General features: G+C 52.1%; 1 protein-coding gene across 6 annotated transcripts in view; it reads right to left on the reverse strand.

Annotated features, from left to right (window-relative positions):
* BCORL1 (BCL6 corepressor like 1) overlaps positions 1-24,908 on the reverse strand; it is a 63,961-nt gene continuing 39,053 nt past the window's right edge. For all 6 annotated transcript variants that reach the window (XM_027609417.2, XM_027609411.2, XM_027609412.2 and 3 more), the window contains 7 exons: positions 22,824-23,047; positions 18,547-18,768; positions 16,257-16,423; positions 15,180-15,325; positions 7,750-7,827; positions 6,193-6,346; positions 1-2,243 (listed from right to left, as the gene is read on the reverse strand). In XM_027609417.2, coding sequence (XP_027465218.1) covers positions 1,961-2,243; positions 6,193-6,346; positions 7,750-7,827; positions 15,180-15,325; positions 16,257-16,423; positions 18,547-18,768; positions 22,824-23,047 — 1,274 coding nt within the window. In that variant the 3' untranslated portion in view covers positions 1-1,960. The remainder of the gene's footprint in view (positions 2,244-6,192; positions 6,347-7,749; positions 7,828-15,179; positions 15,326-16,256; positions 16,424-18,546; positions 18,769-22,823; positions 23,048-24,908) is intronic.

Genomic DNA, 24,908 nt, shown 5'->3' on the forward strand with positions numbered 1-24,908 from the left:
AGGTTTTTCAGTATGCAAGTGTTTTTGACTCCACAGCCAGTTGCTTAAAATGAAACATAAAGGGCAGCCAGAATACACACCCAAATGCAAAAAGGTAAAGGCAAACATAAAATAAACCACACAATACCATGAACCCCCACAAAACCAAAAAATTAAAACCCAAAACCCCTCAACTTTATATATATATATATATTTTTTTTTTTTTAAAAAGGGAGAACAGCTGTTCAAAACCAACTGGGCAGTATGGTGGGGGTGGGGAGCAGTCCTACAGAAGGGGGCCTAGAACTTCCCCCTGGGAACAAAGAACAAACACAATACAAAGAAAATAACCACCAATGCTCCTGCATGGGTCAGGAGTCTCCAGAGAAGAGATTGTCCCATCCTCAAACTGGCTTTTTTTTTTTTTTTGCCTTTTTTTTTGTCTTTTTTTTTTTCCATTTTCTTCTTTTGTTGTTGTTGTTTTAGCACCTGTACAATAAAACTGTACCATCTCCAACCAGAGCCGGCCACAGCGAGGCCCTCCTGCCTTCGGATGGTACATACTCTCTACAAGGATTGTTTGGAAAAAATAGCAATTGGTAGAAAAATAAGAACAAGAGTAGGAAAGACAATGCCACAGAGCAGGGCAGGGACAGGGAACCGCCCCCCCAGCTCCTCCCTCTCTCCCTCTCTCTTCCAGAACAAACCCAGCGCAGGAGGCCAGGAGGGAGGCCTGGCAGGGCCCCACAATCAGCCCCAGGTCCCTCAGCAGGAGCGGAGCCCAACCTCCTGCCCTCACCTAGCAAACAGCTGAGGCCTGGATCTCACATCTGGCAATCCATCCCAGAGCCCTCTGCAGATTCCAAAGGAGAATGGGGGGCAGAGGGAGAAGCAGGGAGGAGAGAGGAAGGGGGTACTGAGTCTGGCAAGGGGGAGAGGTGAGGGTCAAGGGCTGGGAGCTGAGAGGCTCAGCATCGAGAAAGGGTGAGGGCCAGAGGGGGTGGGGTGGCTGCAGGAGCGGGGTGGAGATGCGGGTACAAGCCCATATTGTGCACTCTGAGGGGAGCAGTGAAGGAACTGTGAGGAGGGGGCGATCTTGGCCTTCAGGCCCATTCTTGACTCTCCCCAAATAGAGTGACCCATTAACCCCTCCCCCCTCACAATCCATCCCTCCCCAGAAAACTAATCTCAAGATAGTGGGGCTGCTGCAAAGGGCAGGTGGTGAAACAGAAAAATGGGGGGTGGGGAAGCACCAAAGCCTCAGGATTACCCTCAACCCCCCAGCCCCAGGCCAGCACCAGCCACCTTCATTAGTCACAGGTCCTTAGGGCCCCCCTCCCCCCACCCCTCTTGCCCCCTCCCCAGTGGGGTGAAAACAAACCTGGGAGTCACTTTGTCAGAGGGAGGGGGCAGCTCCAGAGCTGATCAAGAAAGACAAAGAAAGGAGGTGAAGAAAGTCCCTCAATACAACAAGTTGTCTCAAATCATCACAGTGATACAGACTTATCAGAAACCAATGAAACAATACAAATTAAATACTAATAAAATAAATACTATGGAAGACAGAAGAACACAGGGGAACGGAGGGGTCGCTCAGAGATTTGGGCTTTTCTCATTTCTCCTCCGGACAGGCCGAGGCCACCCCAGCGCCCAGGTGTGGTCTTGGTCACACACAAAGGAAGCCAGTCCAATGGACCCTGGCGCCACCTCCCACCATCCCCGGGACCTCTTGTCCTCAGATGTGGAGTTCAACTTTCCACTCCCATCACCAACCACAACAACAAAGACGATGACAGGGAGATGAGAACTAATCATAACCGGAAAAAAAAAAAAAATCCAGTCACTAATGCTGGCATTGATAAGGCGGCTTCTTGTTGGTCCGTATTATTGCCTCATTCTGCAGTCTGGTGCTCGGCGGCGGGGGAAAGACCCGGGGGGGTGGGGGAGGAGAAAGAAGAAAAGGGAGCGGCCCTTGGCCTGGTCAACTGTTCCAAGGCTGGAACTCCACCTCAGACCCCAGGAGCCGAAGGAGCTCGGGCTCGTACCGCACCAGCTCCACAGTCTCAGAGGAGCCTGGGGCCGATCTGTCGTCCATGCCTCCGGGCCTCTCGGCTGGGGTCAGAAGCTGACTGGAGGCTACCTGCCGGTAGAACTCGGCCTTGGGCAAGGTGGCAATTTCAAAGTGCGGGAACCGAGCCTGAAAGATCCTGGAGGAAAGCTTCAGCCTCTTCAGGACGTCGGTAAAGAGGAACCAGTTGCAGGGCCTGGAAGAGGCAAGAGTAGGAGTTAGGGAAGGGGGTTGGGGGGAAGCAGTGGGGTGCCGGGAACACTCCGGAGGGCCCAGGAAGGCTGCCGGTCTGGCTACTCCTGCCCCAAAACTAAACCATGGGCTCCTTGGGTGTCGCTGAGGTAAAACTTTCCTGTTCCCTCCAGTGGCCGAACCAGCTTTCAGCTCCATCTCCAGCACTCAACTCGTGACTGAGCTCTTCCCAAAAAGTGGGAGCGGGAGGGAAAATGGACCTTCCAGAACCTAAAACTCAGAGCAGGCATCCCTAGGCTTTCCCCCACACCCCGAAACTTGGAATTTACCATCTGCTGGGACCAGTTCTTCCCCCCACCCGACCCCTGCTCCCCTGTCTGGTTTCCCTTTCCTGTTCTCACTCCTGCTTCCCCTGCCTCCTTGTTCTCTGAGACCTTCCCCAACAGACGGGGAGCCGTGGAGAAAGGCCTAAACTGCGGGTAATCTAAAAGGCATTTCTCTTTGGCTCTGGAATGCATTAGACAAGTTTTTTCTCCAGCGGCAGCACCGTCCTTTCTGCAGGGCGGGAGCTCACATTACAGCCAGTCTGACTTTGCAGAGCACACCCGACTAGGCGGCAGCCTGGGGACAGCTGGGAGGGGTGCTAGAGAGGCCGCTCAGGGGCCACAGCTCCTCCCTTTGACCAAACCAGGAAGACACGCTGCATCACCAGGTTAATGGGCCCCATTCCAAGGCGGTCCCTCCTCCCGTGGCACTGTCCGGCTCCCAGCGGCCGCATCGGCCTCCCAACTGGTTGCCCTCTGCCAAGAGTCACTTGGCTGCACCCCCACCCGCCCCCGCTGGATCCTCTATTACTATCTATTACTTACTATTCATTTTCTAAAAAGAAAATCCGATCTTCTCACTCCCTGAACTGCTTTCCACGGATCTCCATACCTCCAGCAAAAAAAAAAAAAAAAAAGCCTCCAAATTCTTTACCACGATATTGCAAGACCTTTCAAACATGACCCCATCCTGGTGCCTGGGTGGCTCAGTTGGTTAAGCGACAGCCTTAGGCTCAAGTCATGATCCTGAAGTCCCTGGATCAAGTCCCGCGTCGGGCTCCCTGCTCGGCAGGTAGTCTGCTTCTCCCTCTGACCTTCCTCCCTCTCATGTGCTCTCTATCTACCATTCTCTCTCTCAATAAATAAATAAATAAACAAAAAAAGGGCGCCTGGGTGGCTCAGTTGGTTAAGCGACTGCCTTCGGCTCAGGTCATGATCCTGGAGTCCCGGGATCGAGTCCCGCATCGGGCTCCCTGCTCAGCAGGGAGTCTGCTTCTCCCTCTGACCCTCTTCCCGCTTGTGCTCTCTACCTCTCATTCTCTCTCTCAAATAAATAAATAAAATCTTTAAAAAAAAAAAATAAAAAAAACAAAAAAAATGACCCCATCCAACCTCTTCAGCCCAGTCTCCCCCGTCACACACACACACACGCACACGTGCGCACGCACACACTGTATCCCCCCACCCCACCAAGTGCCAGCCATTGGATGAAGGACAAGCCCTACTTTCTGAACTTCCTGAACTTGTTAGCCTTTGCTTGTACCACGCCCTCTATCAGCCTCTCAGGCCCAGCTCAGATGCCGGATCACCTGTGAAGCCTCCCGCCCAACCTCCCCAACCTCCCCACCCTCCATGAAACTGGTCGCTCGTCCCATCTCCCACCGTTCCATGGCATTTGGCTCACACCCCCTTTATAATCCTTCGAACACTGCCTGTCTCAGAAAGGCTACAAAAGCAATGGAAACTGCTGTCTCTGTGGCACAGGAATGGGGGCTCAGGGTGGAGTGGAACTCCCATCATTCACTTGACACCTTGCTCAACTATGTGACATTTTTATTTTGTCTCTTATTAGAACTGATTGTATACTCGTCTGTCTCTTCCACTAGCCTGGAGATGCTCTGAAGGCTGTATTCTGGCCCTCGGAGTTTGCCCGGTGCACCTGCTGAAGACACGGGTACAGGACAGACTGTTCTGCACACCACATACCACTTCTGCCCAGACTCACACCCCTTCTCCCTAACATGCAATGCCTTTCCAGGGACGGTAAATGCTCTTTTCGCACCATCAGGAAATGGAGTGCTCTGGGTTCAGAGAAAGGGACTATAGATACCATACCATAAAGACCATCGCTTTAAAAAAAATGGAAAAGAGCCCTCAGAACAGTTGGTAATAAGAATTCAGCTTTGCTTTGATGATTCCGAAGGCAGTTATGAACCCTGCAGGGCCTCAGGGTCATCATTCTACACCTTCCCTACTTCTTTTTTTTTAAGATCTTATTTATTTGAGAGAGAGAGAGTGCCTGCGTGAGCACGCAAGCACAGAGTGAGTGGGGGGAGGAGCAGAGGGGGAGGGAGAGGGAGGGGGAAAAGAATCCCAAGCAGACTCAGCACTGAGCACAGAGCCTCACTGGGAGCTCGATCTCATGACCCAGAGATCATGACCCCAGCTGAAACCAAGAGTCAGGAGCTCAACCGACTGAGCCACCTAGGTGCCCCTATACCCTCCCTACTTCTTGGAGAATCTGTATTTCCCATTGTGCTGCAGCTGTGGCGAAGGGCGGATTCCAAAGAGGCACGGGAGGACAGGAGGCCGGACTGGCAGGAGACCCAGCTTTGCCCGGACCAAGCTCTCAGCTGAAAACCTGCTTGCCTGGCTCGCTGCGTGGCCAGTGGCCCTCGGTTGCCCCGTGTTCCTTCCACACCTGATGCACGCTACCCTGGTCCTTTTACTGCCTGGGGCCCAAGATCCTGTTTCAGAGAAGGAGGTGCTGAATACTCTGGAGGAATTAATTAACTGTGCAATACTATATCCCAGAGGCCCTGCCCCACCCTCGGGGATCAGCTGATGCCCAGAAGAATAAGGACCAAAAGCCCCTGAAACTTGATCCCTACCAGTGTCATCATATAGGCTATTTTTATTCTTATCAGGCCCTGGGGGAAGGGACGCACAGAGCCTTGTGGCTCAATGGTTAGAGTCGTCAACTTGAGGGACTCACTTGAAGGGCTCCCGATGCCCCGTCCTCCCCTCTGCCGTGCGCACTTCATGTACCATCACTTTTTAAACAAAAACAGGGTCGGATACTTTAAAAATAGATATCAAAGGAAAAGTATCCTTAAGAGTGTTTGCAAAGGTATTTGAACTATGTGAAGACACCAAGAAGAAAATACTGAATAATAGGGGCTAAGAACAAAAGCACAGGTCATCCAGCATCCTCCTAAGCAGCACGGTCACATGCTGCCATCCAGTGAAAGCCGACCAGAGCCACAGCCCCGCAGGCCGACCAACTCCCTTCTGGATCATCAAGTAAAGATTAAACCAGGTTTGGTCTAATGGTGTCAGGTATATTCTAGTCTCTGAAAATGGGTGACATCCGTTAGTAATATCCACAGTCATCTGAGAGGACAGTGCCCATGCCATCATCTCATCAACACGAAGGCTCCGAGAAAGCAGCCCGTGGGCTCCTTAAGGACCCCAGCAGCCCCTTAGCGATGGCAACCGTATGTCGCGGCTTTTCCAAGAATCTCAGTTTCAAATATTCTGTCTGGCTGTTCCCAGAAACCACAAAAATGTTCCAGAGATTCTAATAGTTCATCAGCCCAAATATCTCCCAAATATCACCTCTTACACCCAGGAACAGCAAGCAGAATCCTTCAGAGAGCGAATCTAGATTTGGGGTTTGGAAAGGACATACAGTCAATACATCTGGAGCTTACAGCCTCTGTTCCGAACGTTAACTGAGCAGAGCGGGAAAGTCAGGCTGGCCTTGGTCATATGTCAGCTTCCCCGAGCTCCAGTGTTAGCTCGCCAGGTCTGGGCTTCCTCCTGGAGAGCTCCACCCTTCCCAGGGAGGCAGGCCAGGGGTTGCCAGGATCCTGGCATTCGGTTCCTGGAGATCTCTTAGACACTTACCCTCGGGACACTGACACTTGGAGGTTGTAGCAAGGGAGAAGAGGCTTGTCTGAGAGCTCAAACATAAAATCATCCTCTTCCACATCATCTCCTTCTTGATCAGAGTTCCCGGGAGGATTATGCAGAAGGTCACAGGCAAAGCCATCTTTTTCCTCTGTAAGGAGAGCACATGGGATATTAGGACTTAGCTACATGCACAAAACTGAAGAAAAGAGGGGCGCCTGGGTGGCTCAGTCGTTAAGCGTCTGCCTTCGGCTCAGGTCATGATCTCAGGGTCCTGGGATCGAGCCCTGCATCGGGCTCCCTGCTCAGCGGGAAGCCTGCTTCTCCCTCTCCCACTCCCCCTGCTTGTGTTCCCTCTCTCGCTGTGCCTCTGTCAAATAAATAAATAAAATCTTTAAAAAAAAATTGAAGAAATGCTCCAACAAGAAAAGGGGCCTGGGGGCGCCTGGGTGGCTCAGTCGTTAAGTGTCTGCCTTTGGCTCAGGTCATGATCCCAGGGTCCTGGGATGGAGCCCCGAATCAGGCTCCCCGCTCTGCGGGAAGCCTGCTTCTCCCTCTCCTACTCCCCCTGCTTGTGTTCCCTCTCTCGCTGTGTCTCTCTCTCTGCCAGATAAATAAAACTTTTTTTTAAAAAAAGAAAAGGGGCCTGAAGGTGGGTGATTAGTAGATAAACAACAAGCCCACAGACCCCTGGTCGGGGCCCAGTTTCGCTGATCCCATGGTTCCCACCCTTGGGAGGGCCCATGAAAGCTCTATCCCTGGGAGACATTATTTTGTGGCCAGAAATTCATTATACTCCTCCACCTTTCAGTTGGAATAAAGCCAGGTGATATGAAGCCTGCTGACACTACCAGCAGTCAAAGGCAAGGTAGAAAAACACCTGCCAGGCCTACTGGGCCCTCAGAAACCCAGAGGGGCCGCTCAGCCAGTTCCATTCCCCACATGTCTGGGCGTGGCTCACTTCATTCCATCCCAACCTTCTCCCGCTCCAGCTTCCCCAGGGCTTCGGGGATGGGCACCTCCCCCAATCTGCAGCCCTGGCCCAAGGGATGAGTGTGAGCTGATGGGGTCACAGATAAAGACTCTTCCAAGAGAGGAAAGCCTGGGTCAGAGGCTAAGCACTCGGGAGAGGGCAGTGGTCTCAGAAAGTGTGCGTGGCAGGGGAAGGGAAGGGAGGGAATGAGAGTGGCCAGGTGAGGGGCTGGGTCTCTCGTGAGTGTGAGCAACACCAGAAGAGAGGATGATGCACAACAGGGGCTTCTGGCAGGGTTAAGACAAAGCAAGGGAGGACAAGGGCCCCTGGGGGACAGAGAAGGAAAACAATACCTGGGGCAGAAGTGGGAGAGGGCTAATGAGGGGTGGCTTTGTGGCATCTGAGTCTGGGGGGAGCGTGGGCTAGGGTTTGGGTTGAAAGGGTCCGTAAGTTACTAACAAGTGGAGAAAGGCTGCCTCCACAGGGTCACTCCTGTCTTTGAGAAGAATCCATGAAACCCAAAGCAATCCCCCATCTCTGAGCCATAGGCAAGCATGGGAGGAATCTGACTCCAAGCTTACCCAACACAGAACTGCTGTAAAAGTCCCAGGACACGCCAGGGTCACCCTCTGCCCGGCCCTGAAGATCCGAGAGGTGATCTGATGAAAGAAGAGAAGGCAGTGAGACAAGGAGGGTAGGCTGGAGAAGGATCTAGAAACAAAGTATGTCCACAGAGGGCTAGGAGGACGGGAGAAGGGAAGGAAGGACCACAAGAGGGCCTGGGAGCTACCAGAGAGAGATACATTTCCTGCTGTTAATCAGAGGTTGCCAACCAGTAGCCAGGAGCCAAATCTAGCCCACTGACCACATGGAGTTTGGCCCAGTGTTTTAAACCAAAAAAAAAAAAAAAAAGTTAATTAACGTTGAAGTTTTTAAAATTGAGAGATTTCACCTAAAAATCCCGATTTCCAACTTTTCCTGAAAAAAAAAAAATCAGAAAATCTGGCAACACTGCATCCCGCATTCCTGCATGTCAACAGTTGGCTGGAGGGGAGAGGCGACATGTGCGTTCTCTGGCTCCACAGTCCACAGTCCCCACCCAGCCTGCTCTGCTCTCCTCCATGATCAGCCCAAAGGCATTTAGGTCTGGGATCCCTGCTCTTAGTGGTGTAAGGAATGGACTCTGCGAGCAGAATCTTAGACCTATCCCAAGATTTCAATTCCCCCTGCAGGTCACAATGTTCATATAGCCAATCAGGATCTCTCCAATTCAAAGTAAGATAAAGAAGCATAATTCCTTCTGTTTCATCTTTGGAAAACATGGGGGAGAGGGCCAAGTTTATGCTTCTACTCCTAGGTATATACCCAAAAGAATTGAAAACAGGTGTTCAAACAAAACCTTATACACAAATGAATGTTCATAGCAGGTCTACTCGCAATAGCCAAAAAAAAAAAAAAAAAAAGTGGAAACGACCCAAATGTTGTTAAGCTGATGAAGGGATAAACAAAACATGGTCTGGCCATATAATGGAATATTATGCAGTTCTAAGAAAAAGCAAAGTACTGAATGAACCCTAAAAACATTACACTGAATGAAAGAAGCCAGACACGAAAGGCCATATACTGTATGATTCCATGTATATAAAATGTCCAGAACAGGCAAATCTAGAGACAGAAAGCAGACTGGTAGTTGGGAAGGAACAGGAAGTGACTGCCTAATGGGCACAGGGTTTCCTTTTGAGGTGATGAAAACATTCTGAAACTCAGCGGGGATGGTTGCACAACGTTATGAATGTACTTAATGTCACTCAATTGTACACTTTAAAATGGTTAAAATAGTACATGTTTTGCTCTAAGTATTTTGCCACAATAAACACATTTTAAACCACCTTCTGCTTACTTGACCCGAGGACAGACAGCAGGTCGCCACTCCGCCTCCTTATTTCCTGGCTAAGCAGCATCTATGAGGTTGTCTCACCTCGCAACCCCGCGTGGACAAAAAGCAGGTTTTCATGACAAACTCAACCGTGTCATCTGTGGGCATGTGGCCCCGTGGCTGCCAATATGCTACCTAGCCCTGCTGGCAAGCTGACTTAGCTCTGTATGCGTGCTACCTGTCCTCAAGCGACACCTGGCCACAAGGACTGGGCGAGAGTCCAAAGGGCACAGGCGACCTGAGGGCGCCTTCGCTGAGCCAAATCCCAGGGGCAAGGCGGCAGCCCCTCCTGAAGGCCCGAAGCTAGTTTCCCCCAGTGAAAGGCACCACCGCACTCCAACAGCCTGCCCTTTTGGGTCACACATCCTCTCAGCAAAAATGCCTATTAGCTGTTGTGAGCTCCTGAAAGAAGTTTTTAGCAACCTTCTAGGAGATTACAGCTTTCTTCTGGCAGGAAAAAGCAGCCAGAGAGAGCTTTCAAAATAATGGCTGAGCAGCTACAGTGGGAAACCTTTAGTCACGTACATTAGATCTTTTTCTATGTACTCGGCAAAACAACGCTGAGGTCACCACTGGCCGTTTGGGCACTTCTCTGGACCCCGTGCCCCTTGAGACTTGGAAGGAGTTTCTGCCAGAAGCATCAGTTAGGCAGGTGCCCATTCTGTGCCTGGCCTTGTGCTTGGTGTCCTGGGAGAGGAAGGTGTGAGAGCCTAAGTTTCCAGAAGGCGGGCACCACGTCTGTCTTGCTCATCGCTCTCTCCCCATGGCCCAATAAGCCCAGGTTCCGGGCACATCGTAGGAGCACAATAAATATACAGGGAGGAAAGGGAGGGAGGAATTACCAGGAGGTGAGACCAAAAGTAGCATGCTTGCTTAACCAGCCGGCCGAAACATACGGGTCCCCGATGACTGCTGCCCCTCCCCCCCCGGAGGTCACATGGCGACTCCGGCAGGCAGAGCAGCCCTCGCTCACCAGATTCCTGGGGCTCCTCTCTAGGGCCTGCCTTCTGAAACCCCGGCATGCACAGGCCGCCAATTCACCCCGCCGAGAGCGAACCTGGGGCTCCTGCAGGTGAATGTGCCTTTCCGAGGCAGCCCAGTGTGAATCGGCAGGAAGAGACGCGGACGCGGAGCACGTCCGCGAGCTGCGCCCCAGAAGCAGCTCCGTGGCTGGCCTGATGGCGCAGCTTCCGGTCGCGCCGCCGCACAGGCCTCCACGTACAATCAGGACAAGGAGTGCCTTGCCTCTCCCTTGACTGGCTCTTGCCCCCGCCCACCACGCTCAGTCCTTTACACTTTTCCTCTCCTCCGAGAAGTGCCTTCAGCCCGGCAGTCCTGCTCCCGGGTACGTGGCCGCGACGACTGGAAGCAGGTGCTCATGCCCATGCGCGCGCACGTGTTCCCAGCAGCCCCGGCCACCACCAGCAGGCGGGCGCCACCCGCACGTCCCGCAGCCGGTGAGCGGCGAAGCCGTGCGGTGGCATACTCCTCAGCCTTCAGAAGTAAGTACTGAAACATGCCACCTCGTGGACGGGCCTTGAAAACGTGACGCTACGTGAAAGAGGTCGGACTCAAAAGGCCCCGTGTTGGGCGAGTCCACTTACATGTAATGTCCAGAATGGGCAAATCCAGAGAGACCGGGAGTAGATGGGTCCCTGTTGGGGGCCGGGGCGACGGAGGGAGGGGAGGGAGGATGGAGAGCAGCTGCTTAGTGAGTGTGGGCCTTCATTTTGGGGGTGATAAACATGTTTTGGAACCAGATAGAGGCAGTGGCTGTACAACGTTGTGAATGCACGAAACGCCACTGAATCGTTCCATTCGAAGTGCTTGATTTTATGTTCTGTGAATTTTGTCTCCACAAAAAATGTTTTAACTACTCAGTGCGAGCAGTCACCCTGGCAATCAGAGTTTCTCTCTTTCCCAGGGTCCCACCATACCGCTCCCCGTGTCCTCCAACCAAGTCACCAGCCAAGGGACATGAAAGGGGAGAAAAACCAAAAACAAGCAGTCTTTGACACGGGGCCGTATGGCAGAGGTCTCCGGCAGGAAAAACAAAACCTGTGATTCCCTGACCTCGAGAGGGTACACTGCTAACCCTTTCATCAGTGGAAGAAAAAGCAGTGCCGATATTTCCTCGGATGCCCCAAACCAAACTGCAACAACTCCCCTCGGCCCCCACATTCTTTCTGACAGAGCAGGGACACGAATCTGTTTTCCCTTGACTAGCTTGGATATTATTCTTTTCTTCAAAGGGTCAAAGGCAAATCGGTCACATGCCTGCCTGTAATTTGGCCCAAGGAGGAGGTCTTCCACAGGCCTCTCTGAGAGTCTGGATGGCCTGGTGCTCCAAGCCTGAGGATGAGAGAAAGGGCTCTGCTGCCTGACCTCCAGTACCTGAAACCCAACGGGGGGCTCAATAAGCACACGGATGAGGGGTGCCACCATACCCTTCCTGATCTCAGGAGAAATGGGCCTCACTTTAAGCCAACTCAATAAAGAAAAATCCACACTTATAACCCAGATGCGAAAGGATTCACTCCAGGATATCTGTAATTAGTGACATTCCTTTGTGTATTTAAAAGAGGATTCGATTCCCAGACTTTTCCAAAACAGGGACCTCGCGCAAAGAGAGGGAAGCTCTACACCACGAGCAACACCAAGGCTTGAGCTCATCATCTCCACCTGCAGAAAATGGAGCCCTTCGCACCCTACCAGGATTCGCCTTCATCTTTGGCCCAGTGGGATCGCCGCCGGGGGAGGAAGAAGACAATTAATCTATGGAGAGTCTGGTCAGGCAAATGCTTGGGGATGAAAAGCAAAAAGCTTTTTAAATACCTCAGCCAGATAGGCAAGGTTAAAAAAAATTAATAAATCCAGAAGTCCACCCAAATGCATCCAGGTTTAGGGGCTGAGGAGGGGGGCAGTGAGGGGAAACGCCTCCCAAACTTCCAACCCCAGGGTGCCTTCTGCAGCCACTATGCTGCCCTGTGCAGTGGTTCCGTGAGACTTGCTGGCGGGGAGGCTGCCGGGATTCAAAAAGAGAGAAAAATACGAGGTTCAAGGAATTAAGCTCCTGATGATGGCGCATACGATATTGTGAATACACTAAGTGCCACTGAACCATTTGCTTCCAAATGGTTAGATGAAGTGAATTTCACCTCAATTAAAAAAAAAAAAAAAAAGCTTGAGTATTAACTTCTCATCCCCCCAAAACAAACTTTGGGCCCAAGTCCCCTCTCCCAGGAGCCTCTGACTGCTGCCCGTGCCTGCCTCCCCAGGGTGTTGGGCCAAGGTCCTAGCCTGGCTTGCCGGCACTGTCCCAAACAGCTGGCCAGAGATCTGCCTTTGATGGGCACTTGATATTTGCATGGAAAAGAGGTGGCTCTGTTCCAACACTCCGTTCAGTTCCTGGCCCCCATTACGGCACTGAAGCTCCGTGCCTGTGAGGCTGAGAAGCAGTGTTAAGATTTGAACGAAGGTGTTTGGCCTGGACAGGCTACCAAGGACCAGAATTAAGAAAACTCTTTTCTTGGGGCACTTGGCTGGCTCTGTCAGTAGAGCATATATACGACTCCTGATCTCAGGGTGGTGAGTTCGAGCCCCCACGTTGGTTATAGAGATTACTTAAAAATAAAATCTTAAAAAAAGAAAAGAAAAAAGTCTCTTGACTCTGCAACATGGGCTGGCATTCTGGTTAGTTTAAGAAGGCATCAAAAGGCTGGCTAGTAGTTGGGATTAGCTAATGGAAATGAGAGGGAAAAATGTGTTTTGTTTCTAAATTTTTAACTACTGAAAATGGTTTCAACATTTGGATTCCTTTGGGATTTTGGAGAAGGGGTCAGGGAAGAAAAGAGTTTGTCTGCTTACTAAGGTGGTCAGATAGCTTTATTTGGATCCAGAGAGCCCTGAGACCCTCAGGAGGGCAGTTTCTAGCCCCAAGAGAAGCCCCTGGATTAAACCTGTTGATCAGAGACAGAGCTTCATGTAGTGTTTTTATCATGTTGAGAAGTTCTGGGTGTTCATCTCTGCTGGCTTCTCCTGGTAATCAAGTCGAGGGCAGACGTGTGTGTGTGTGTGTGTGTGTGTGTGTGTGTGTGTGTGTGTGTGTGTGTTCATCTCTGCCGGCTTCTCCTGATAATCAAGTCGAGGGCAGACGTGTGTGTGTGTGTGTGTGTGTGTGTGTGTGTGTGTGTGTGTGTGTGTGTGTGTGTGTGTGTTCATCTCTGCCGGCTTCTCCTGATAATCAAGTCGAGGGCAGACACGTGTGTGTGTGTGTGTGTGTGTGTGTGTGTGTGTTCATCTCTGCCGGCTTCTCCTGATAATCAAGTCGAGGGCAGACGTGTGTGTGTGTGTGTGTGTGTGTAAGACAGTGCACGTGGCACATGGTATAGGAGAAAAGGCCACAAAGGGTGGCTTGCCCTGAGCCCTGCGCCTCCATGACAGTGCAGTCAAAGTGAACAAGAATCATCACTAGCCCAGGACAAATGATGAAATGAGCATCCCCAAACTGCTTGGCCCTTCACGGACAGGGGCCCGGGACCCCAGAGCTGAGGAGGGAAAAGGCAGTCCTGCCCCTAGCCAGAAGGGCTTGGTTCCAAAGGGAGGCCTGAGGCCTGTACACGGTGACCAGTGACTGCAGGGTCTAGCTGGCTCGACTGGGGGCTGGATGGAGGCTGGCTGAGCAGGGGTCAAGGTCTCCCTCCACAGCCTCCCATCACTTCCCCTTCGGCTTTTGTTAGTACGAGGTGGTGCTTCCCACCTAGTCCTCCTCCCATGGGGACCTTTAGTTCATGTTCCTTTGTTTCTCCTTCCATCATCAGCTATCTAGTTAACCTTTGTTCAAGAAATAAATGATCCCCTGGCTGGGAACCCAGAACTGTATCTTCAGGGAGGTGGGCCTTTAGGATTAACGAGGGCCACAGCCCGGGTGAGACTGAGTGGCCTCGAGCAAACCCTTGGTCCCATGGGCTCCTGCTCTGAGAGGGGTTCAACCACAAACATGGAAGCCTCCACAGAGGGGCAACGAGACGACTGCTAGCTGCTTCAGATCTGCCCAGCGCTCTGGCAGTCTGAAGAAGAAACTGCTAGAGCAAGGGCCGAGCTGTGATGTCACTAAGGAGGTGGGGTTCCTTCATTCGGTCAAGTCTGAGCAGATTCCCAGTGAGCATGCCTGTACTAGACTTCCCTCCTTCCCTCTGCCCTGCTGCCCAACTCGGTAGAGCTATCGAACTGCAGACAAACAGTGGCTATCCACTAATGAGAAAATAAATGCATGTTGCCTTGTGGCTCTTGCCATGGGCCTGAACACCAGGCACTTTTCTCAAGGGGCCAGGTGAGGGAGGAAGAACGAGGGAAGGGAGGCGCCGAGGGAATGTCAGTTACCACAGGCAGGGGCTGTGAGAAACAGCATCAGGGACGCCTGGGCGGCTCAGTCGGTGAACCGTCTGCCTTCGGCTCAGGTCATGGTCCCAGGGTCCTGGAATCGAGCCCCACATCGGGCTCCCTGCTCCGGGGGGAGCCCGCTCCTCCCTCTCCCTCTGCCCCTCCCCCGTGCTCATGCACGCGCATGCTCTCTCTAAAATAAATAAAATCTTTAAAAAAAAAAGAAATACAGCATTAGGAGGGGTCCCAAGGGTTCCACTCTGATCACCAACAAGAAGAAAGTACAAAGACAAAAGCAAAACGCTAAGTGTCGTTTCTTTGTAACTAACATCCCACTCAGAACAGGGGTCAACACATTTTGCCCACAGCTCAATCTATTAGTGGGGCCGCTGTCTCCCAAGGAGGCCTACCCCACATACCTCGCTGGGAAATGGGTCCCTGTCGGCTGCCATGGCCCTGAAGAGGATGCATGCGATATGGACACTCATGGCACAGGAATAAGAGGAAGTGGACCTCTGGGCTTTTTAAAGTGCACAGAGATTTCTGAGACACTTCAAGGAAAGCCTGTGAAGAGGGCTGACGCCCCTCATGGGAGCTGTTTGAGACGGAGGGAGGTGAAGAATACCTCCTTAGGAGTTCAGGAATGAGAGGCCAGCCCCACGGATGATGGCTTCAAGGCTGGGCTGTGCTTACCGCTGAGAAAGCGCTTCATGGTGTCACTGCTGGCCAGCTTCATGGCTGTCTGTCCCGAGTAGGTGGCCAGTGTCGGGTCAGCCCCATAGGACAGCAGGAGCCAGATGGTCTCCAGGTTGTCATTGACCACCGCGTCATGAACTGGCCTGCAGAGGTGATACAGGGTGAGGACAAAGGATGGGAACCTGGGTGTCCAGCACCAGGCTATTTCCTCAGGGGAAAGTAACATAAGATGAGCCCAGAATAATGCGGGTAAGAGTTAGGGTAGAGGAACCGCCTCTGAACTGTACCCACCATCAGATCTCCCCACTTCCTTCTCCTCTCTCTGCCTCTTTCTCCTCCCTCCCATTTCTCTCTTAGGTTCTCCCTACACTTTGGGACAGTCCCTAAGGTGCACTATAGCCCCACTGGCTGCTCTGGAGTTTGGGAGAGAACGGCCCCCCTGACTGAGGATAAACTTAAAGCAGATGCTGGGGGTATGAACAGAAAGATCTGGATGACCACCCTGGAGCAGGGATGAGCAGAGTGGCTCCACACACTAGGTGGCGGCCAAGCAAAGCCTGGGTCCTCTGACCCAAGTCCCCTTACTTGGTAAGTAGCTCATGTCTCAATTTCGCCCAGGAAGTAGGCCCTCTGATAGAGGCAAATGGGTATAGTTTCTTTAAGACACAGCAGGTGTCTTTTTTTTTTAAAGTGTACAGACATCAAATCAAGAATCAAATCTGGGACGTGACCCTAAGGTGGGCCTCCCTGTTCCTAAAGCCTAAGACTCTGCCGAAGACAGATGCACCACCAGGAGGATGTGAGGGACGCCCGAGTGGTGTTCCTGGTAAAGCTGCATTTGACAGGATGATCCCTAAATAACCCCAACCTCTCCTTAGTAACAGATGTGGGCTGGCCGGCCAGGAACTCATCCACCCCTGCCCTAAACCGCTTCCCCCTGCAGTCTGTAGCCGTCTTCCTGAGACACTTCCTGACAAGGCCTGGCATGCTGCGAAGGTCCAGGCTGCAGCAAGTTCTCTGGAGTGAGGGGCTGAGCTGGGGGGGGGGGGCGGGGGTTGGGGAGCGGTTTCTTGCCTCGTGCCATCCTGCGCGCTGCAGTTCACGTTGGCCCCGTGCTCCAGCAGGATGTTCAGGATGTCAGTCCAGCCCCTGGAGCAGGCCTCATGCAGGGCTGTGTAGCCAGCGTTGTCACGGTGATTCACGTCTTCGCTGTCCTTCTGGAGGCAGTAGAGAACAACGTCCTGTAGGGACAGGGACAGCTCCATGAGCAAAGAGAGGCCTAATTCTTGAAATCACCCCAGTTAGGCTCGAAGCTCTTCAAATGCCCAAAGAGGAAGTCTTAGACCTGCACTTTATCCCGGGGAATAACGGGCAAGTCTCAAAATCTTTCATCAACAAAGTCAGTCCTGAGTGCCATGGCCAGGGCCTGGGATCTCGGCTAGTTCCTTGGAAGTGGGGAGACACGTCTTATGACCAAGGATACTCACTCATCTGGGTGTGGGTTGTTGGGGTGAGGTCTGCAGAGAGGCTCACCTGCCCACCTGGAGCTCACACTCTCAGGCCTCAACTCCCCGAGCACTGGTTCCCTAGTCCAGGGCTTTGTAAGACAGCACCAGACCAGAGCAATAAGGCATGTGGCGGCAAACACAGCCTCTGGTGGTAATTGGAGAGCAAGGAAGAAAAAAACTGGTTGAAGTTCTATCTCTGGAGGCTAGTTTTAATTGTTTTCAGCACTGTCCCTGGATGTTTATCCCAGGGCAGTCAGTTCTAGCCCTCCCCTCAAATCAGGATTGCTCTGAGCATAACCCAGTGTGGTCATTCATTCACATAGTAATGATTAGCCTCCCTGGGCTACACGATAGGACCAGAGGCAGGACTCCAGGACTAGAAGCACCCCAGCTGGTCTGGGATGAAGCTGGTGAATCAGTTGAGGGGGAGGGGAGAGACAGCCCCTCTTCTGAGGGGAAGACGTAGGCAGCAGTACCAGGGGCCTATTACCAGCCCTCTCCCAGTCCCCGGGGACACGGGTAGCTCAGGCACCCTGACTGACAGCTAGCTCACAGGCTGGCCGGCTAGAGCAAGTGAGTGAGAAATGAGAAAGTGAGCGAACAAGCAGGCGAGTGTGTGCCAGTGTGGGGGGGTGCTGTCTCTTGGATGTACAGGAACTATCCCGTTCCCTGCACTCAGGCGAGCACAAGGCCCCTACCCTCCTCACCAATGCAGACCACGCTGGCCTCTTCCCTCAGGCCTCAGACTGCTCCTCCCGCCCTCCCATGACAGGCTGCCCGACCTGCTCCTGTCCTGTCCTGGCTGGTTCTCCTGCCCTCTCCTACTTGCTGGTTTGGCCCCAGGTAAAAGAAGATTACACTTGAGGGCAGGGCTTGGTCATCTTTTTTCCTCAGATCTCCCTTGGCACCTACCCCGGCCCCCAAACCAGGCGCTCAAGAAAGATGGGCAGCTTGCCAGTGAGCCACCGCCAAGGTAGTTCTCCTGTGCCGACCAGCCTGGCTGGGCGTGCGACCGTCTTTAAATGAGTCAGTTATATGGATCGGAAGCCTTAAACCAAGGCCTACTCTAAAACCCAGCAGTTCCACCCTTAAGAGTAAATCCTTAGGAAATAATTGGTATGGTGGGCAAAGACACATGGTCAAGGAGTTCATATCAACAAGTGTCCAAAAACAACATTTTATCATGGTCACGGAGTCAGGCTTCCACCCTACCCTGGCACTTGGGAATCAAAAAGACCCTGGTGGGAATTCAGACTCATACGTAAGAGTTGAACGGTCTTGGACACACCATTTAGCACTGCTAAGCCTTGATGTTCTCACGTGTAAAATGGAGTGAATAAAACCTACCTCCACAGGTCAGTGTGTGAAGATGAAATCATATGAAGTAATCAGAGCTGTTAACATGACCAAAGTGGTGCTTGATAAATGCCAGCTCCCTTTCCTGCTTTCTTTCCACCCCCTAGGGAAGCAGTGTGGGGGCGGAGAGCCAATGCACAACTGACTCTCCTGCATGGGAGCCCAAATGAAGGGAAGCTGCAGGGTGTGAAGAGTGAGTGATGATCACCCCTGTTCCTCTCTGAGTGAGGGAGCCGCCACAAAACAAAGCTCAAGACAACATCGAAACCCCATTTCTGGCCTAGGAATGTGTTGGGTTATCAATATTTCAATTCTTTTCATTCCCAATTGATATTCAAATGAGCTTGCCTACCCACACTCCCTGAGAGCAGCTAGGCGGCCCCAGAGACCATCTGGGCAATACAAGGAGTCCGGGGGCGGGGGGGGGGGGGGGTTGAAGCCCAGACCACAGAAGAGCCAATGGGGAGAAGCTTCTCCACAGACGCTGGGGCTCTCCCTACCTTATAGCCAAGACGCGCCGCCCGCTGCAGAAGGGTCTCGCCCGCGTTTTTGTTCACTATGAGCCGACGTGCCTCTGGGGGGATCTGCCGGGCTGTAGGTGACTCGGAGGCCTCCTCTGGGCCGGCACTTCGGGACTTAGAGGGTGTGCATGGTTCCGTGGGTTTCACTGGGGTGGGAGATTTGGGAGATCGTGTCTTCTGCTGGCTCCAACGACCTTTGCCCTGGAAAGCAGAGATGGGGGGGGCGGTCCTGGATCAGTGCAGGCTCCCATCTGCTCCCACCCGGACAGCAGATGCTGAGGGGCTCAAATCCTCAACCACATAAACCAACGAATGACCAAGGGATCAGAAATCAGAGACCAAGGGCACATCCAAGCTTCCCCCAAACACTCCGCTTGCCTGCTTTACCTGCCTCAATCCCCATTTGTTGAGGTTTTGGGACAAGTCCTGTTACTAAATGAGTGAAGCAAACTGAGAGCAAAGAGAACTGGAGACAGGTATCTTCGACTGAAGAGGCACAGCTGCTAAAGCCTTCACTCTTGTTGTAAAAACCTGCCTTCTAACCTACCCCAGCGTCTTCCCACCTTCCTCCACACCATGGCCCTAGATCACATTCATGCCCACCTTGGGTGGTGGAAAGCACTCGGGCTCAAGAGTCAAATAGATGTAGGTTTGGTATCTTGCCTCTGCCACCCACTAGCTACAAAACCTGGGTTAAGGCCCAACCTCTCTGAGCCTCACTTTCTCCCTTGTGGGCTCTACATGTGGGGAGTGTTAGAGGAACTGTGTTCGAGGAACTGAACTCCAGGAACCAGACCCAAGGAGCCTCATTTGCACCTGGACCTAAGTTAGATGATGAGATTCTAAACTGGGAGCTGGGGGCACCTGGGTGGCTCAGTCGGTGAAGCATCTGCCTTCAGCTCAGGTCATGATCTCAGGGTCCTGGAATCGAGCCCCGAGTCTGGCTCCCCGCTCATCAGGGAGCCTGCTTCTCCCTCTGCCTCTCCCCCCACCCTCACTCGTGCTCTCACTCATTCTCTCTCTCTCTCAAATAAATAAATAAAATTAAAAAAAATAAACTGGGAGCTGATGTCATAACTGGACAAGACTTTGGGGGGCCTTGGGAGAGGTAGGTCTGCCTTGCGTGTGGGAGGGACATGAATCATTGGGCGACCAGAGGGCAGACTTTGCCCTCATCAGATTCTAAGATGGCCCCTGATGATCCCTCCTGATATTTGTGCTCTCATGTAGCCCCCTCCTGCACTGGACAGGGTTGACCTGTGTAGCCAACAGGAGAGTGCAGAAGTGACAGTGTTTGACTTCCAAGGCCACTTCCTGAAAGACAATGTGGCTTCAGCCTTTCTCTCTTTTGGATCACTTGTTCTGGGGGAAACCAGCTGCCACGTCATGAGGACACTCAAGCAGTCCTTTGGAGAGGCCCCCAGGGCAAGGCAAGGAGGCGTCTCCTGCCAATGACCAGTCATGCGAGGGAGCCCCCCTGGAAACAGACCCTCCTGCCCCAGTCAAGCCTTCAGTTTAATGAAGCCCTGGCTGACACCTTGACCACAAACTCATGGCCCCAAGCCAGACCCAGCTAAGCTGCTCATGAACCCCTGACCACCAGAAGCTATGGGAGATAATATGTTTGCTGTTGCGTTGAGCTAAGTTTGAGGGTAATCTGTTAGACCACAAGAGACAACTAATACATACCACTTATCCAAATCCCTCAGAGTATTACCAAGGTCTCATGGAAATCCTATGTCTTCTATAACATTCTATAACACTCTAGCCTTCCTTCTCCACATATCCAGGGCACCTAGCCTGAAACAAATAACCTGGTACTTGATGCTGGACTTTTGACTTCCTTCCACTATTTCATGGGCAAGTCTGGCCTCCCCTGTTAGGTTTGAGGCTCCTTTGGGGCAGGGTTCGTACTGTCATATTTGCTTTTATTTCTTACAGCACTTCACTCAAGGCTGGACACATCATCACAACAAATATTTGTTGACTTGATTCAAGCCAGCTCTGTGCAGAGCCCTGGGCAGACTGAAAAGTTACCTAGAATATCATGAAGCCCGGGAAGGGATGGCAGCAGGGAAAAGACCAGAGCCCAGGGCATTTGTCTCCTCTGGTAAATCCCCAGACAACCAGAGCTGCTATCCATCCCCATCCCCAAAGGGCAGAGAGGTCCAGTCACTAGCAGGAAGGCACTGCCGAGGAGTGTAGAGTGGTGCTCTACTACCATGAGGACAGAGGTAGAAAATGGCACTACTGGAGGATGCTGGGTAAAGTGCCTAGGTTTTTGCTAAGCCAAGCCAGGAGCCAAAGGGTGACTCTCCTTCTGGGGGCAAGAGCCGCCAGAGACAAGCGAGGCTGCCTGAGAGAGGGAGGAGCAAGAACAAATGAGGGCCCCCTCCCCTCTTCCTCCCTGGCTCAGAGCCCCTGTGGGAAGAAGCCTTTGGCCAATGCCCTAGCTTTAGTGTCGCAGGCGCGTCTCCCGGCCTCCCCCCGCCCCGCTTCCCACTACAAAGCACCGTGCCAATGGGGGCATCCAGAGCAGGTGGTGGTGACTGGGAGAGAAAGGAAGGCGGGACGGAGAAAGGGAGGCCCTGTGAAGGGACAAAACCTCTCTGGGAGGAACATTTCTGCAGACACACTGCCAGGCGGAATAACCAGACACAACTCTCAGCGTGTGTTGCTGAATGTCAGGCGGCCAGTCACCTTTGTGTGGGACAGGGCCATCTGAGTGTCTGGGGAGGAGCGGGGGGGGGGGGGGCGGAGAGGAGGGGACGCCCACCTTTCACCAGAGCCGCTCAGCGTTGCAGTGTGTCCCTGCCTGGCCACCCCCACCCCCAGCGTCTCCCGGATACAGACAGAAGCCACCCATTGACGGGGTGGAGGCACACGGGAAGAGCCGGGGCAGTGAGGCCTGCTTCCCGTCCTGACTCTGTCACTCATGACCCCTGAATAACCTCATGCCAGTCCCTTAGCCTCCCAGAGCCTCAGTTTCCTCACCATAAAACGAGGACTACAGTGCCTACCTCTAACAGCCACTGTGGGAATTAAGAACGACCACGTGAACGGAGCCCTCAGCACAGACCAGACTTCTTTATTCCCCCGGCCCCGCCCCCTCCGGGGGTCTGAGGGAATGGTCACTGCTACCTTGCCACTCCAGGCCTCTGTCCTCTCATCCTTGCCTCGACCCGAAGCTCAAGGATGTACACCAACCTCAAAGAGCACTTTACGGTTATCAAAGCCTTTTACATCCGTTGCCTCCTTTGTTCCCCCAAGCACCCTTGTGAGATGGAAAGGACATGGAGTATCATCTCCATTTTTAAAGATGAAGAAATAGGCTTGAGTACCTTGTTTGAGCTGGAACCAGATTCCAGGAGGGGGAAGGGAAAAGGAGAGGGAGACAAGCACCTGGGTCTCCCGCCTTTTGCCAGTGCCACTCAGGGATCCCTGCTCTGGAGCTGGAAAGAGCTGGAAAAATCACAACCACCAAACAAGACCACTATGACCTTTTTTTTTGGTTGCCAATGACATTGGGGCCTGGACCTTCGCTTCTCTCAAATGTAAAGCTCACCCGAGGACTGAGGACCGTGTGATTTTTTGCAAATGGTATAATGTGGAACCTGAAACCAATGATGTGAACATCAGACCCCCCCAAAAAGATGTCAATTATGAACAGGGATTCTAGAACGCTGGCCTGGCTACTGATTGGTGAGTGCCCACTTACCTGCTCCTCTGCTTCCCCGAGAAGCAAAGGAACTGGTGAGTTGCCGGTGGGAGGGCAGCTCTAACTCCTTCAGCCTATCCTCAAGCAACCTTTGTCTGGACATCAACATCCTTGCTTCTACAAGTTGTTTTCTACCTTGATTGATTCAGAAAACTCTCTGACTGGTTTCCAGGGAGTTAAGCCCAGACAAAAGCTTCTTGATTGGATGTTAACAAGCTATTCAGGCTAACATCCTGCCATATTCTTCAACTCTTCCCTAACTCAAAGGAGATCCAAGAGCTGTTGAGGAAAAGCCATAAAGAACCAAACCTGAGAGTTTGCAGACTCTTATTGTTAACTGATAACTTTAGGTCCCATTTAACCCCCAACTCTTCTGGAACTACTTCAAAATACTTTAATAAATATGAACTAATTGGGTCCTCCCCATCCACTTACTCACTCACTCACTCACTCAGATGACTGTTGTTCAAGGAGCCTGTGGAAAGCCTGCCACCCTAGCCCGCTTCCTTCCCATAAACTCCCCTCACTGGCAACGCACCTTGGCCTCTTCTGAGACATTTGCCATGTGCTTGGTCTTGCACTTTCGTTTTCCTGATGGCTTTTCTGAATTTTCAAGGCAGGCTGGCTCCTCCAGGTTATTTGGGAGGAAACCGTTTGGTGAATCCGAGATCCCCTGGGCTTTGTTGGGCAAGAGGAGGTTCCTGTTCCTGAGGCGGTGCTCCGAACTTTGGGAGGAAGTCTTCTGCTTACGGGCCTTTAAATCTGAAGGCAAGAAACAGGAAAGAATGGATGTCAGGGAAATGGAACACAGAAAAGCAATGCCTTCCTCTACAATGAATCAGAAGGCTTTGGGGAGGCGAATCTCGGTGCTGAGTTGTGTAACGATCAGCTATCAGTGTCTAGTGTGGTGCCGACAATGCCACTAAATGCTTCTCAAGTGGACACTGTACTTAACATCAAAGTCTCTCCTCCCCAAGCCGGTGACGACTCCCAGCCCTGCCAGCAGGGGGCGGCCCGGCTCGCTGTCCCCAAGATAGGGTAATTTTAAAAGGATTTCCCCATAGCCCAGAGCAGATCAGAACCTTCTTTTTGGCTTTTCCCTCATCCGCTTTGTCTCTTTCTCCATTCTAGTATGAAAACAAATTTAGCAGCTCTGCTGAAGCGAAGTATGAAGTATACTGGGGTGGGGCGTAAACGGAGAAGTCTTCCTTCATTGCTTCCGCCCACCCACCTGACTGCCTGGTTGGTCACTCTCTGAGGACGCCAAGATCGAAGCCACAGAAACTCCCTGAAACCAGAAGGTGCCCTGGGCCTACTTAGCTGATGGACAGTCACAGAAACCTGCTGCCTTCCCTGGTTGGAAATCAAGTCACTGGGATACACTGGGCAACATCTCTAATTCTAGCCACAGCTCACTAGACAAAGCACTTTCTAGTTTCAAAAAGTGTGGCTGTGATTCAAGGGGTGCCTGGGTGGCTCAGTTGGTCAAACGGCTGACTCTTGGTTTCAGCTCAGGTCATGATCTTGGGGTGGTGGGATGGAGCCCTGCGTCAGGCTCCACGCTTAGCACGGAGTCTGCTTGAGATTCTTTCCCCCTCCTGCTCCCTCCCCCCACTTGCCCCCCCAATCTAAAATAAATAAACAAAATATATTTTTTTAAAAAGTATGTTGTGATTCTTACAGCTCTTTCCAGACGGATCCCTGAGTGGCGCTGGGAACTTCATTGCCAATAGCCTTATCCCACAGGTCAGTCCTAAATCTCAGGTATAGGGGGGGTAGATTAGGTTTACTCTTATCTCTTAACTAATATTAGTGTCACATGGCTTGGCCACTAGCTGTGTAATTGGCTTGAGGCAAGTCATAATTGCCCACATAATCTCCCACAGTCTGTTTCTATGTCTGTAAAATGGAGAAGGTATATTCCACATCAGAGGACTGGTATGAGAATTAAATGAGGTCACATATACAAAGCCCCTTTATAAGGTGTTATAAAGAGGAAGGCATCCTTATCATATTATTGCAGTGTAAGCTCTTGAGGGAGGGCCATGCCCATGTGTTCTTTATTTCCCCCACAGGACTGAGCACATGACAAAAGATCAGCATGTCTAGGAAATGAGTAACTGCAGCCTCAGTTTCTCTAATTTGTAAACCAAGGGAGTTAAGCAAGATCCAAGAGTTCTTAGCTGGCATCCCTTGACCGTGGCATGTGTTCTCACATGTGACATTACCAACGGCAAATCCAGATGCGGGAGCCATCACTAGAGTATGAAGAACTGGCTCTGGGTTACGCACAGCTCTTAGAAGGCCAGTTATCATACCAGCGCTTTCTCCCAACTAGCCCCAACCCACCAGTGGGTCCTCACACCTGTCCAAGAACTGCTGTGTTAGATGGCTTCTAATGGCAATTCCAACCAGAACATTCTAAACTGGGACTTTTGATGCAACAAGTCTGGGCTGAGGCAAAAGAGGAAGGAACAGAACTGTGCCTTGTGAGGGAGGACCTCAGGAAACATGGGGATGCCATATTACAGCATTCACCACCACAGGAAAAGGAGCAGCTCCCTACCCCATTTACCCAGGGCTGGGCAGGCTCTGGAGTTTATTCAGCTGCAGTGGAGCAAGA

The sequence above is a fragment of the Zalophus californianus genome, chromosome X (assembly GCF_009762305.2).
Source record: "Zalophus californianus isolate mZalCal1 chromosome X, mZalCal1.pri.v2, whole genome shotgun sequence".
Classification (NCBI taxonomy): Eukaryota; Metazoa; Chordata; class Mammalia; order Carnivora; family Otariidae; genus Zalophus; species Zalophus californianus.